Genomic DNA, 12,406 nt, shown 5'->3' with positions numbered 1-12,406 from the left:
TTTGAGGAAATGAAAATCGACTGCACCATAGACCAACTCAGACCTGGTCTAAAGTCTGACGCAATATTTTTTCTTGTTACTTAAAGAGCAAGTTAGTAATAAGCACCTATAGACAGGTGCACAATGTGCGTACACTATGCTTATTTCACACACAGCAGCACCCAAACATTTTTAAAAATGAAAAATTACCAGTGAACCAGCCATAGCACGAGCACAACTGGCTTTTAAAGGGAATGGAAGTTGAGACTCTGATTGGTTAATTGCACGTTACGCCCAAAAAAATAACCATTACTCATTAAGAGAATTGGGACATGCCGTTTAGACCATACGCCGGGGCTCGCCAACTGTTTTCCCGTCTGTAAACTAGCAAAAGTGGATTCAGACATGCCCTGAGTGCACCTGCGCAGTGCGCTTTAGACCATGCGATAAGATTGTTAAAACAGGGACCTGTTCCTCATGCATAATTATAAGGATTGTGTCAATGATTTGGGAAAAATGATTCCTTTCATAACAGGTGAAAACAGCAGAGTCTCGATCAGTTCGTCACTTCCATTTCACTGCGTGGCCAGACCATGGAGTTCCTGAGACCACTGAGCTTCTCATCAACTTCAGACACCTGGTTCGAGAGCACATGGACCAGTTCTCAAGACATTCACCCACACTTGTGCACTGCAGGTACTTCAACAGTTCCTGAACCTTGAATATGCAAGCATGTCCACTTATCACCGTTTTGTTATTTTATTCCCACAGAGAAAAATGTCATTTTCATCATATTTTTTGTTTTCATAATACAGTGCTGGTGTGGGCCGTACGGGAACCTTCATCGCCATTGATCGGTTAATCTTTCAGATTGAGCGGGAGGGTGTAGTAGATGTATATGGGATCATCCACGATTTACGCATGCACAGACCACTAATGGTTCAAACAGAGGTACATTCATTACCTGTTTTTGAATATAATGTTCTTTTATATATGTTTAAACATGTGTTTATATATATGTATATACACATTTTTCCTGAAATGTCTTCTGCAGGCCTTTACATTCTCTATTTTTGCAGGATCAATATGTGTTTCTCAACCAGTGTGCCATGGACATCATCAAGTCTCGGACTGGCAACAACGTAGATTTGATTTACCAGAACACAGCTGCACTCACTATTTATGAGAACTTTGAACCCTTAAAAAAAGCCAAAAATGGCTACCATAATGCCTGACCGTACCATGAATAATTCACTGCACTGCTGTAAAAGAAACGTTGTTCTTTTTTCTTTTCTTTTTTTTTTAATGGAGTTTTATTTAAATAGGAAAAAGTATATATATTTATTAAGTTTGTTTATAAGAGTATGCAGAAATATTTTTTAATTTTGTTAATCAAGTTTTTATCAAATTACAGAAATGTAGCTGCAAGGAAGTTTTATGAGTTTTCATAGAATAAAGCTGATAATGTTTTAATTATGTAATATGACTTCATAAAAATGGCATTTCCTCAGACATAGGCTACAGGTGAAATGAATAGAAGCATAAACAGAAATATAGACATGCAACAGTCACATAGGACTTCACCGTTAGACAGTAGTACAGCAGTAGTGAAGACAAAATGGTTAAGCTGGTAAATTGTTGACAATAGGCAGTGACAGGTTGCTGTTCTCAGGTCTGTGTTTTTAATATAACTATTATTTCCGGATGTCACAGGCCAAAGGTTGACCTTAAATGCACCATAAGGACAATGAGTTAGCATTGAATAGTTGCAATCTTTTTGGTATTCTCTTCAATTGTTTATTTTCAGTAAAGAGACATGCTATCCTGTCTGGTCCTAGTTTGTAAATGTTTTTGTTTTCCTTTTAGAATGAGGTCAGTGAATGTTAAGTATATGCCTACTGATGTAATTTATTACAAAAAGATTTGAACAGAGTGTCACTCTGTACCATCTGTGCACTTAAACTGTTATATTTGTACATAATATATTTAGTTCAGACTTCCAGCCTTTTTTTCACAAAGTGTTGTTCCAGGGACTTTTTGCTTGTGTGGTTTTAATATTCTGAAATTTTCTGCACATATTTTTAAAATAGTTCATAGATACTCTGCTGGTCATGATACAGAACCATACCAGATGAACTCTGTATTATACTGAGATTAAAAAAAAAAAAGATGCACTTTATTTCACACTACTGTGGTGACCTGTGTTTGTGTGTGTGTGTGTGTGTGTAACAGAAAATACTACATATATATACATATATACTTGTGATGTGTGATCAAAATGGTAACTTTCTTATTTTAAAATAAAGCCAACAGCAATACGCTATCTTTCTTCCCTGTTAAATATATCTTAGCTTTATGAAAATGAAGCGACCTTTAGTGAAGATTACGCGTACAGCACAGTGAGCTCCTGTGATAACGAGTGTTTGTTTTTCTCACACGCAGTCTCTGCTGGTGTAAACTCATCGGTTTAGTTAGTTTAGATGTTGATTGTAGGATTGTTGACGAGAGGTCCTCACTGCAGAACACAAGATCCAGGGGATCCAGATCCAACTGCTTCTAGTTTACATATACCACCTAAACTTTACCCGTCTCCACCCCTGATCCCTAAACACACCCATCTCCACCCCTAGACGCAGTCTAACCACGCCCCCTGGATCCTGTGTTCTGCTCTTGCTGTCGACGGCTAACCTGGTCACGCCTCCAGTGTTCACGACACAGAGAAAAGGAGTGATTTCCTCGATGTATGTTATATACAACAAGATGGCGAGGACTATGTACTTAATGGTTTTATTTTAGCACTTTAGACACCTTTATACGCTTTACACTTTTATTTTTTACCATCCAATCCGGTAATTTGTTACAACATGTGTAATCGGACAGTTTGACTCCCAAGGTAAATGTGATCCGTGATCTTGTGCGGAAATGAAACTACTGCAGATCTTTATATCAATTATTAAATGTAAACAGTATTTACAACAGTATTTTTATATTATAGTTTTTAAACCAGTATAAGCCCCTCCCACCGCAGTGAGAAAAGCTTCGGCGAAACTGAAACGGTTCAAAGTCCTTTAACTTGTTAATAGTTTGAGGACTGGTTGAAGTTCAGCTCTGCGCTTAACCTTTCCCTCACAGTCACATTAAGTTATGCTTACAGCGGGATCACGGCTCATAAATTGTACTTGTATTCGTCGGAGTTTCAGATACGTTGATGCAGATGCTCTTAATTTACCCATTTAAGGAGAACTATCGGGGGACAAAAACCTAAAGCTGAGATCTAATATAACGTTAGCGAGAATGATGGAACCAGCAGCGAAGCAGAAAGTGATTTACATCACCTACCTCATCGCAGCGTTGGACATCACCTGGCTCTTCCTCCAGTTCTCCATTACACCGGTTCGTCTTGCTTTTCGACTTCATATGTTATCAAAAGTTAAATAAAACTTCCTTTGAATCGATTTTGCTGAGCCCTGGAATATCTGCAGGGGTTTTGGCTGTGCTCTCACATTTGACACGTGACATTCCAACAAACAAACTGTTCATTAAGTCAGCGATCATGTGAACTAATTATATTTACACTTAAATATTATATTTGTTACTTAATACGATTTCTATGAAAAATTATTACAATATATGTAACACACACACACATATATTGCTGCTTGAAAGTTTGTGAACCCTTTAAAATTTTCTATATTTCTGCATAAATATAGCCTCAAACATAATCATATTTTTCCTGAAAATAGACAATGAGAATCCAATCAAACAAAAAATGAGACAACTATTTTTCATTTATTTATTCAGGAAATATTACATATATATGTGAGTGACAAAAGCATATGAATCTCTTGGATTATCTGTTAATTTGAAGGCTAGAAAAGGTTACAAAGTCATCAAGAGTTTGGACTACAAATCCACAGTCAGACAGATTATGTACAAATGGAAGAAAAAAGTCAAGACCATTGTTACCTTCACCAGGAGTGGTTGCCCAAAAAAGATCACTGAATCAAAGATGTGTAATCCACAAGGTTGCAAAGGAACCCAGGGTACATTCTAAGCAACTAAAGGCCTTATTAGCTAATCATCAGGAGAACACTGAACAACCATGGTGTGCACAACAGGGTTGCAATGAGAAAGCCACTGCATTCCAAAAAGAACATTGTTGCCCATCTGCAGTTTTCTAAAGATCATGTGGACAAGTCAGAGGAGTAGTGGAGACAAGTTTTATGGACAGATGAGACCAAATATAACTTTTTGGTTTAAATGAGAAGCGCTGTTTGGAGACCTTATCCCATCTGTGAAACAAGATGTTGGTAGTATCATGGTTTGTGTCTGTTTTACTGCAGAATGGCTTGCCATCTTTGATGTAACAATGAATTCTGCATTGTACCAGCAAATTCTAAAGGAAATTTTCATGACATATGTCTGTAAACTAAGTCTCGGGGGTTCATAGGAGGAATCCCACCAATGTCACAGAGTTGAAGTAGTTCTTTACTGAGTAATGGGCGAAAATTCCTTGAAGTCGTTGTGCAGGACTGATCAGCAATTACAAGAAAAGTTAGCTGCAGTTATTGCTGCAAAAGTGGGGTCAGACCAGTAAATGAAAGCAAAGATTAATATACTTTAGCCACTCACAGATATGTAACACTGGATATTTTTTCTTAATAAATAAATAACAAATAAAATATTTTTGTCTCATTTGTTTGATTTGGTTCTCTTTGTCTATTTTAAGAACTTGTGTGAAAATCTGCTGGTGTTTTGGGTCAAATTTCTGGAGAAATATAGACAATTCTGTATGTATATATATATATATATATATATATATATATATATATATATATATATATATATGTGTATGTATATGTATGTATGTATGTATAAATAAAATCACTATTTAATTATTCACCTTCATTACATATTCTTCATTTAATATCTCACTTTGGATAAAAGCAGCAGGTAAATGAATGTAATGTACTGTATAGCAGATTAAAGCTGGTCGTGTAGTTTGGGGCCCACTGTAGTCTAATCCAGACTTTTTCAGCTAGTCCAATAGAAAGAAAGCAGTTATAAAAGATGGGCTGCCTTGCTTGTTAATTTTTTTTCTTCTGTGGAACAGTATTTGGCGAGGAGGCTCGGGTTCGATACTATTTGGTTCGGATATCTGCAAACCACAGTTGGAGTAATTCAGCTGCTTGGAGGACCTATTTATGGAAGGTAAGCAGTCAGAACTCATCCGTGTGTGGTGTGTATGGAAATGGGATAAATCCGTGTCTGTAATTACGTGTCTAATGAGAACTACTAATTTATTTAATTTCTTACTTCAGTTATAGGACTTCAAACATAGGTAGTGTATGATCTAGTGATTTCTTTTATTCATGTGTGTCATTGTGTCTGTTTTCAGGTTTGCTGATGTGTTCGGCGCACGCGCAGCTCTCTCTGTGTCTTGCTTGGCGTCAGTGGTTTATTTCCTACTGTTAACAGTGGCAGACAACACTTTTATGCTTTTCGTGCACAAACTACCTGCTGTATTCATGCATGGACTGCCAGGTAACACATGCTCATACACTCATCACACATATGTGTTTCTCAAACACACTGTCTAGGTACGGGAGTACATTTGTTTCTGTCTGTAGGAGCTCAAATGGTGGTTGCAGATCTGTCGGAGAATGAGAAGCGAGCAGATGCTCTTGGGAAACTCGGCCTCTGCTTTGGCATTGGCATGATCGCAGGATCATCACTGGGTGGGACCCTCAGCACACGCTTTGGGTAGGGGACACTACGCTGCCATTCTTCCAGTCTCACAAGACCCTTCAGAAATCATTCTAATATGCTGATTTAGTGCTCAAGAAACATTAAACATTAATATTTTTCCAGAAACAGTGATACAGTTTTTTTCTGTATCACTGTTCTGTATGATGAATGCAAATTCAAAAGAAAAACTGCATTTTTCCATTTAAAGCCAATCATGTTGTTTATCACATGAAAATGAAATGAAAGCAGCTCTAATCCAGTAGAAACAGAATTTAAATGCCAGCGTTTTTGTGTGTTATGCAGGGAAAAGTTTGCAGCATCTTTTGCGGCTGTTGGAAGTTTTGTTTCTTTGCTGCTGGTGTTGAACTTCATCCCTAAACAGACCAAATCACCACCCATGCAAGAGAGTAACAGTATGACAGAAACAAACACACGACTCACTTAGACACCGAGCGAATTCTCATGCTGGAGCCATTTGTAGAGACTTCTATTAAGAATCTGATTATAGTACATTGTTCAAATGAAGTTTGTATTGATTTATTTATTTTTAGCTAAATATTCATGGCAGATTTTCAATATAATTAAATGTTATTTAGGATTATATTTACATTACATATAATTATTATTATAATTGTTTTGTTTTTTGTTTAGAGAAGGGATCATCAAATTCCGTGTTTAATGTGGGGGAGATCACTAGACTGATGAAGTTTCCAGGTGTTGCAAAGACTTTTACAGTGAAGATTATTTCTGGATTACCAGCAGGTGAACCCTCAATTTAACTATTGCCATTAGTGACTTTAAACATATTGAAACACCCCTAAATTAGAAACATACTTAAAGCTGACATGAAATGAAAGTTCACCATCTATTTTCTAAATGCATGTTATTGATCTTATTGTGAATGATAAATAATGCATAAAATGTCCAAACTTTCAAATCTTCCGGTAAAACGACAGACTTCTCTTGGGTGACGTATGCTGGACTTTTCTAATCATTTAGTCTGCATAACCCACCCCTTTCTTACAATCAACTCCATCCAATCAAATAACTGATGAGTAGAGCCCCTCATTTGGACATCTGTTTTCTCAATGTACCTAACAACACAGAAGAAACAAATCTGTCCCTACTTCCGTTACATCATGACTTTAAATGTTGTTTAATGTTTTGTTTTACATATAATTTTAGGTATATTTCAAGTTATGTTCTCCATCATTGCCATGAACTTCTTTCAACTGAAGGCAGAGCAGAATGGCTATTTGATGGCTTACTTTGGCATAGTTCAAATGGTATAAACACATGCACACTTCTTATCAATCACACGTCATTTAAATAGTTTGGAATTTAAGCACTGATGTGCTGAGGCAATAAGTGACACTGCTATCTTGCTTTTTAAGGTAATCCAGGGTGCTGTAATTGGGCGTCTTACATCTAGATTTTCAGAGTATTCTTTACTGCTGCTCTCTGTTGGGGTATCCAGTTTAGTTGGCCTTGCACAGGTAAACTGACACTGCAAACAGTTCCCTTTTTTGTTTTAAATTAGTTGCATAACAGTTGTGTCAGTTAAACATGGAAGCTGGATTATATGACTGGTCTCACAGTGTGTATATTAAATATTTGTGTTTGGTGTGTTTTTCAGGCAATGATGACCAATGTGTTCCATTTTTGTTTAATCGTTATACCGATGATGTTTTCTCTAAGTGTCTTCAGTGTCATCACAGACAGCATGTTAACCAAGAGTGTGTCTCCATCTGACACAGGTGATCCACAAACACACATCCTAGACTGGACGGGATTTCAATGCATACATATGCATATACATTGTACACAATACCAGAGGAATCATTTATCATGCAAATGTTTTCTTAATGCACTAAATGTAAACAATTGTTTGTGTGGTGTGTTCAGGAACCATGCTGGGTCTGTGTGCGTCAGTGCAATCTCTTTTGCGAACTGTGGGCCCAACCATTGGAGGATTCCTCTATGAGACATACGGTGTGCCATCCTTCGGATACATCCAGTGTGTCATTAATGCTGCTGTCTTCAGCCTTCTGCTAGCCACTGGAGGGCGCTCGCAGCCACACAAACCCAAAAAAATGTGAAAAGAGTTATGACTGTCCTGTTCATGGCCACACTGTATGAGAGAGGGATCAGATACATCAAACCATGGGCATTTAACTTACCTCCTTACACACTGGAGAACGACTTGGTCACAAATAACTCTGCTGATCTCAGTTTTGTTAATACCCCAGACATTCAAAATATCTTAAGTTACTGTCAGGTTATTCCACTTTATATCACAAGTTAGCACAGTATTTCTTTTTAAGGAAGTTTCATATCTTAAAAAGGAGCTGGCTTTTTAATGTCTACTGTAGGTAAGTACAAAGAAGTGCAGAATGCTTTTATCTGTGTGGCATTAGGATAGTTTCAGGCAATCCCATATTATACAGGAATTATTCATTATAATGATGTTGCAGTTATAAGACATCATGAAAAATAACTAAATTAAAAATCCATAATTTTGTATCTGAAACTTAAATGAATATAAAGTCTGTGTTTTTCTCCATATTTATCTTGTTCTTCCACATTGCAACTCCTGCAAAGTTATTAAAAAAACTCCACTCTTGTCCATGTTTAACTTCACGGCTCATGCTTATTAGTCCAGCTGCACTTGTTCACAGCACTGGTACACAGATTCTGACATTTAGTCTGTTCCTCACAACAAGGTTTCCAAAAAAAACAAACAAACAAAAAACAAGTTTTTTATTACACAGAAGTTAAACAGAATACACAACTGAACAGCTTAAGTTACCATTCACTCTCGTTGCACCCCCCCTCCCTCCAATTTAACTAAAGTCAGTAATGAACTCTTAATTCTGCCAAGTGCCGCCTTCTCTTATTTTATTTTTTACAGAAAAAAATACCATGTTATACCATGACGATGAGTAAATAACAACAGAATTTGTATTATTATTGTTGTTGTTGTTATTATTATTATTATTATTATTATTATTATTATTAATGATAAAGAATCTTTTAAAGCCTTCATTAACTGATGCCCAGTTAGCAGTTGGATGAAAATTATTTTCATTTTCACGATATCATGAAAATTGAAAGAAATATCAAAACATTTTCTTCAAGTGTTTCTTCCTGCAGCGGAGCCTGCCGTTCTCTCTCTCTCTCTCTCTCTCTCTCTCTCTCTATGTAGTTGTGGGTATTCATGCTGCTCATTAGCATATATTATGCAGATGACGGGCGTTATCTTCAGCACCTGAGATGCGCGAGGACACACGGGAGTGAGCGCGCGAGAGGCAGCTGCAGTCAGACGGGAATATGCGTCGGTAGTGGCCATCGGTGGAAGACTGTGAGGGGAGAATCTCATTCCATTTCAAGTGATTCACATGAGTCACGGATGGATCCTATTTTAACTCCAGGAAAGAAACTTTTTTTACTCTATTTATTAATCTTCATCTTAATATATCAAGGTAAGCAGCATGAAGATGGGCTGATGTGTTCTACCCCGATTACCTGATCAATATTTAGAGGGAAAATACAAGTAGATAATTAAAAGGCATGATTTAAGTTATCACTGTCAACGAAATAGTTTTAAAAAATATAATGATAGAGGCCTATAGGCTATGCCTAATTTCTTGAATATCAAGTTGAGTAGCAAGATGGTCTGTTAATAATTTATTTTCTTAATGTCTGTCTTATAAAAAAATATTATTAATTTACTGTATTAAAAAGCTTAAGTAAAATATAAAGTATATATATATTTTTTTTGATACAGAAAAGTATACAAGTGGGGAAAAAATGTAATCATGACGTATAGATGATCATTTGTTGTTTTTTTCAGCACATATCACGTGGTGCACTGAAAGTCTAAATTTAACACACCAGCATGATTATGGAAAGTGAGTATTACTATTTAAATGTATGTGTCTATCCGATGTGCGTCATGCATTTATATTTTCATGTATTATTTATGTGTGTATTTATTTATTATAAAGAAACAAAGCATTTTGTTGCATAATCTATGTCTATTTACTGTTAGCCTAATGGGGGACATTATTTTTAACATCACTAAAATGTTGCCATCCTGACTCGCCGCTAATTTTCCGCGCGTTTGATGAAATCTCATGAAAGGTCTTGAGGTCTGTACAGTTGTGAAACAGGCTGACGAAGCTCAGTCGAAACGCCTGTGAGCCTCTGGGTTTTCTGTCTAACAAGTGCTGATTAGCTGTGTGTGAGGAACAAACCGCTCCTTGTTCTCTGTGTGTCCCAGCAGCAGCGAGAGCAGCAGGATAATGCTGGAGAAATGGGATCCCGCTTCCCAAACGAAGCAGGTAGGAGAGCTGAAGCGATGCATTGAGAGTGCGCACAGGAAACCTGCGCTAAATGCACTGCCATGAGGTTAAATGCATAACATCACAGAAAACAAGAGGTTTCCAAAAGCTGGTTCAAAAGCGAGTTTGTCAAACCAAATATGGTGAGAAAACCTTGAATGAATTAGGATCTATTTAAGGTGCAGTTTGCACATAATGAATGCGGTATAAATTCTAATACATTATATTAATACTATGAAAATTAGTTTTTGGCTCATTGCGTAGCTATAATTATTCTTAGAATTTTTCATTATTTGAACAACAATGACATCAGTCTTTACAACCACAGATTCACTGATGCCACTGAAGAAGAAAAGAGATGTGCACATTCTGTACGGATTTGGGAGCCCGATCGAGCCCCTAATTAAGACTTGAATCACTGGGTTGTAAATTCTTTTCACATGCAAGCATAACTATATGTACGTTTAATTTCTGCTGGGGTCCAAACGTTTTAGAGACCACAAATGTAAGAATAGCTACGCTAACAAGAGAACTTGTTTGATTGAATAAGTATCCATGGCAAAAACCTGCTGTTCGAGCACTTTGTGTTTGAAACTGATGAAACAGATATAGATTATATAGCCTACATATGAATGTAGCCCCTCCGAAATTCATTGTTTAATTCGCACACCGAACACCCCCCAGCGTTGACTCTGTCGAGCTTTTTGGGACAAAAGCCGTCATTTCGGAGGCAGTAAAGCGGTTTCAGATGTCCGCTGCGCGCTCAGGATTGGTAAAGCTGTTCCCCAGAGCCGCTATTCACCGAGACACACTGGCTCCGTTCATTAAGTCAGAAAATACATCTCCCTTGCAGTTCGTAAGCTACATAAAATTATTGAATTCTCAGATATCAGGTGTGATGGGGAAAAGCGGGCAGAATAGGGGCGGTTTCGGTCAGATAAGAAAATGATTTAGTTCTGAAGTGAAGTGAATCGCTAATCGCCCTCCTCCTGCGGTAATAGTCTAATAAACTCTTATCCATGCTTTGCACAGCACTTGCTTCCAGGTTCTGTAAGCCCCCGAGAGAACAATGATTTATTAGATTAAGACTTTGATTGGAATTTCAGATTTGCCCTGTGGCGTCCTACTTCTGGGTCTCCGGATAAATTAGTTCTTGGAGGTCTTAATTAATCCGATAGTCTATATGAGAGCAAATTAAAGTAGCTGAAGGATAGATTTGTTATTTTTCACCTAAGCTTAATTTGTCAACTAATTAATACGGCCAGTCATAATTAAGTAAGCTTGTAACACAAAATCCCCACTGCCTTTGCATTTAATTTAAATCTTTCAAAGTTCTGTCTCTTTGCTGACAATTCACTGTAGCCTATTCTTTCAGTCTTAAAACCCGTTCACAGTCCGATATCGATATAGTTTACATCGTTCTAAATGTAAAAGAATGGCAGTCCATGCCACAAATAACGATAACAGCACATAGGAACGATACAGTTGTCATCACTTTCAAAGTTTTTTTCTTCCCACTGCTGATGAACGATAAAAACACTGACAGCCAATCAGCATCTTTCCTGCTAAAGCGGCAGAAGTCATTTCTCACGTTAATAAATACCGATATAGTAATACTAATACATTGTTGTGGAAATCTTTATAGTTATCCTTATTGGTGTCAACAGACCATGGGTCTTTTCAAGTCAAAGACCCCTTGGTGGATAGAGCTACAGTCCAGGGGCCTCTGTTATTGTATAAAAAACAACAACAATAACAACAACAAAAAAATAAAATAAAATAAAAAACACATGAATACTCATTATAACAATGTGCTTACATGTTTTTATGAACATTTCAGTAATCATTTTTAATGAGTAATGCACAATACATTTCAGTTGTACTTAATGCATTTGTAATACATTTGAATGTGGAATGAATATTTACCATATTTTTCGGACTATAAATCACACCTGAGTATAAGTCGTATCAGTCCAAAAATACGTCATGATGAGGAAAAAAACATATATAAGTTGCACTGGACTATAAGTCGCATTTATTTAGAACCAAGCACCAAGAGAAAACATTACAGTCTACAGCCGCGAGAGGGCGCTCTATGTTTATTAGTGGTAGGCTAAAGGAGCAATAAGCAGCATAGAGCGCCCTCTCGCGGCTGTAGACAGTAATGTTTTCTCTTGGTTCATTTCTCTTGGTTCATGTCAAATTAATTTTGATAAATAAGTCTCACCTGACTATAAGTCGCAGGACCAGCCAAACTATGAAAAAAAGTGCGACTTATAGTCCGGAAAATATGGTAGCTGAAACTTAGCTTTGGGAGGCTTGTCACAATTTTTTTC

The 12,406-nt window shown here is 37.0% G+C and overlaps 3 protein-coding genes across 5 annotated transcripts in view; all 3 read left to right on the top strand.

The window, feature by feature from the left end:
* The window catches only part of ptprja (protein tyrosine phosphatase receptor type Ja), a 31,787-nt gene extending 29,479 nt beyond the window's left edge, over window positions 1-2,308 (top strand). The window contains exons 27-29 of one of the 2 annotated variants that reach the window (XM_026215522.1): window positions 515-675; window positions 795-930; window positions 1,059-2,308. In XM_026215522.1, the coding sequence (XP_026071307.1) occupies window positions 515-675; window positions 795-930; window positions 1,059-1,214 (453 nt within the window). In that variant the 3' untranslated portion in view covers window positions 1,215-2,308. The remainder of the gene's footprint in view (window positions 1-514; window positions 676-794; window positions 931-1,058) is intronic. The other variant, XM_026215521.1, reaches the window with a different exon arrangement.
* A 379-nt stretch (window positions 2,309-2,687) lies between these two features.
* LOC113051635 (solute carrier family 22 member 18-like) lies at window positions 2,688-8,369 on the top strand. 2 transcript variants are annotated; one of them, XM_026215544.1, is made up of 11 exons: window positions 2,688-2,872; window positions 3,218-3,372; window positions 5,093-5,190; window positions 5,378-5,523; window positions 5,610-5,742; window positions 6,031-6,140; window positions 6,379-6,489; window positions 6,913-7,013; window positions 7,122-7,223; window positions 7,364-7,484; window positions 7,633-8,369. In XM_026215544.1, the coding sequence occupies exons 2-11, from the start codon at window positions 3,274-3,276 to the stop codon at window positions 7,824-7,826; spliced, it is 1,215 nt and encodes a 404-aa protein (XP_026071329.1). In that variant the 5' UTR covers window positions 2,688-2,872; window positions 3,218-3,273; the 3' UTR covers window positions 7,827-8,369. The 2 variants fall into 2 exon arrangements, with proteins under 2 accessions (XP_026071329.1, XP_026071328.1); XM_026215543.1 differs by lacking the exon at window positions 2,688-2,872 and having other exon boundaries at window positions 2,909-3,372.
* A 1,216-nt stretch (window positions 8,370-9,585) lies between these two features.
* Window positions 9,586-12,406, top strand: part of LOC113051650 (otogelin) — a 42,940-nt gene continuing 40,119 nt past the window's right edge. Inside the window, exons 1-2 of the mRNA XM_026215567.1 lie at window positions 9,586-9,638; window positions 10,013-10,070. Coding sequence (XP_026071352.1) covers window positions 10,032-10,070 — 39 coding nt within the window. The 5' untranslated portion in view covers window positions 9,586-9,638; window positions 10,013-10,031. The remainder of the gene's footprint in view (window positions 9,639-10,012; window positions 10,071-12,406) is intronic.

Source organism: Carassius auratus, chromosome 32 (assembly GCF_003368295.1).
Source record: "Carassius auratus strain Wakin chromosome 32, ASM336829v1, whole genome shotgun sequence".
In the NCBI taxonomy this organism is placed as follows: Eukaryota; Metazoa; Chordata; class Actinopteri; order Cypriniformes; family Cyprinidae; genus Carassius; species Carassius auratus.
The sequence above is the reverse complement of the archived record's forward strand: the minus strand, read 5'-3'. Positions and strand labels throughout refer to the sequence as shown.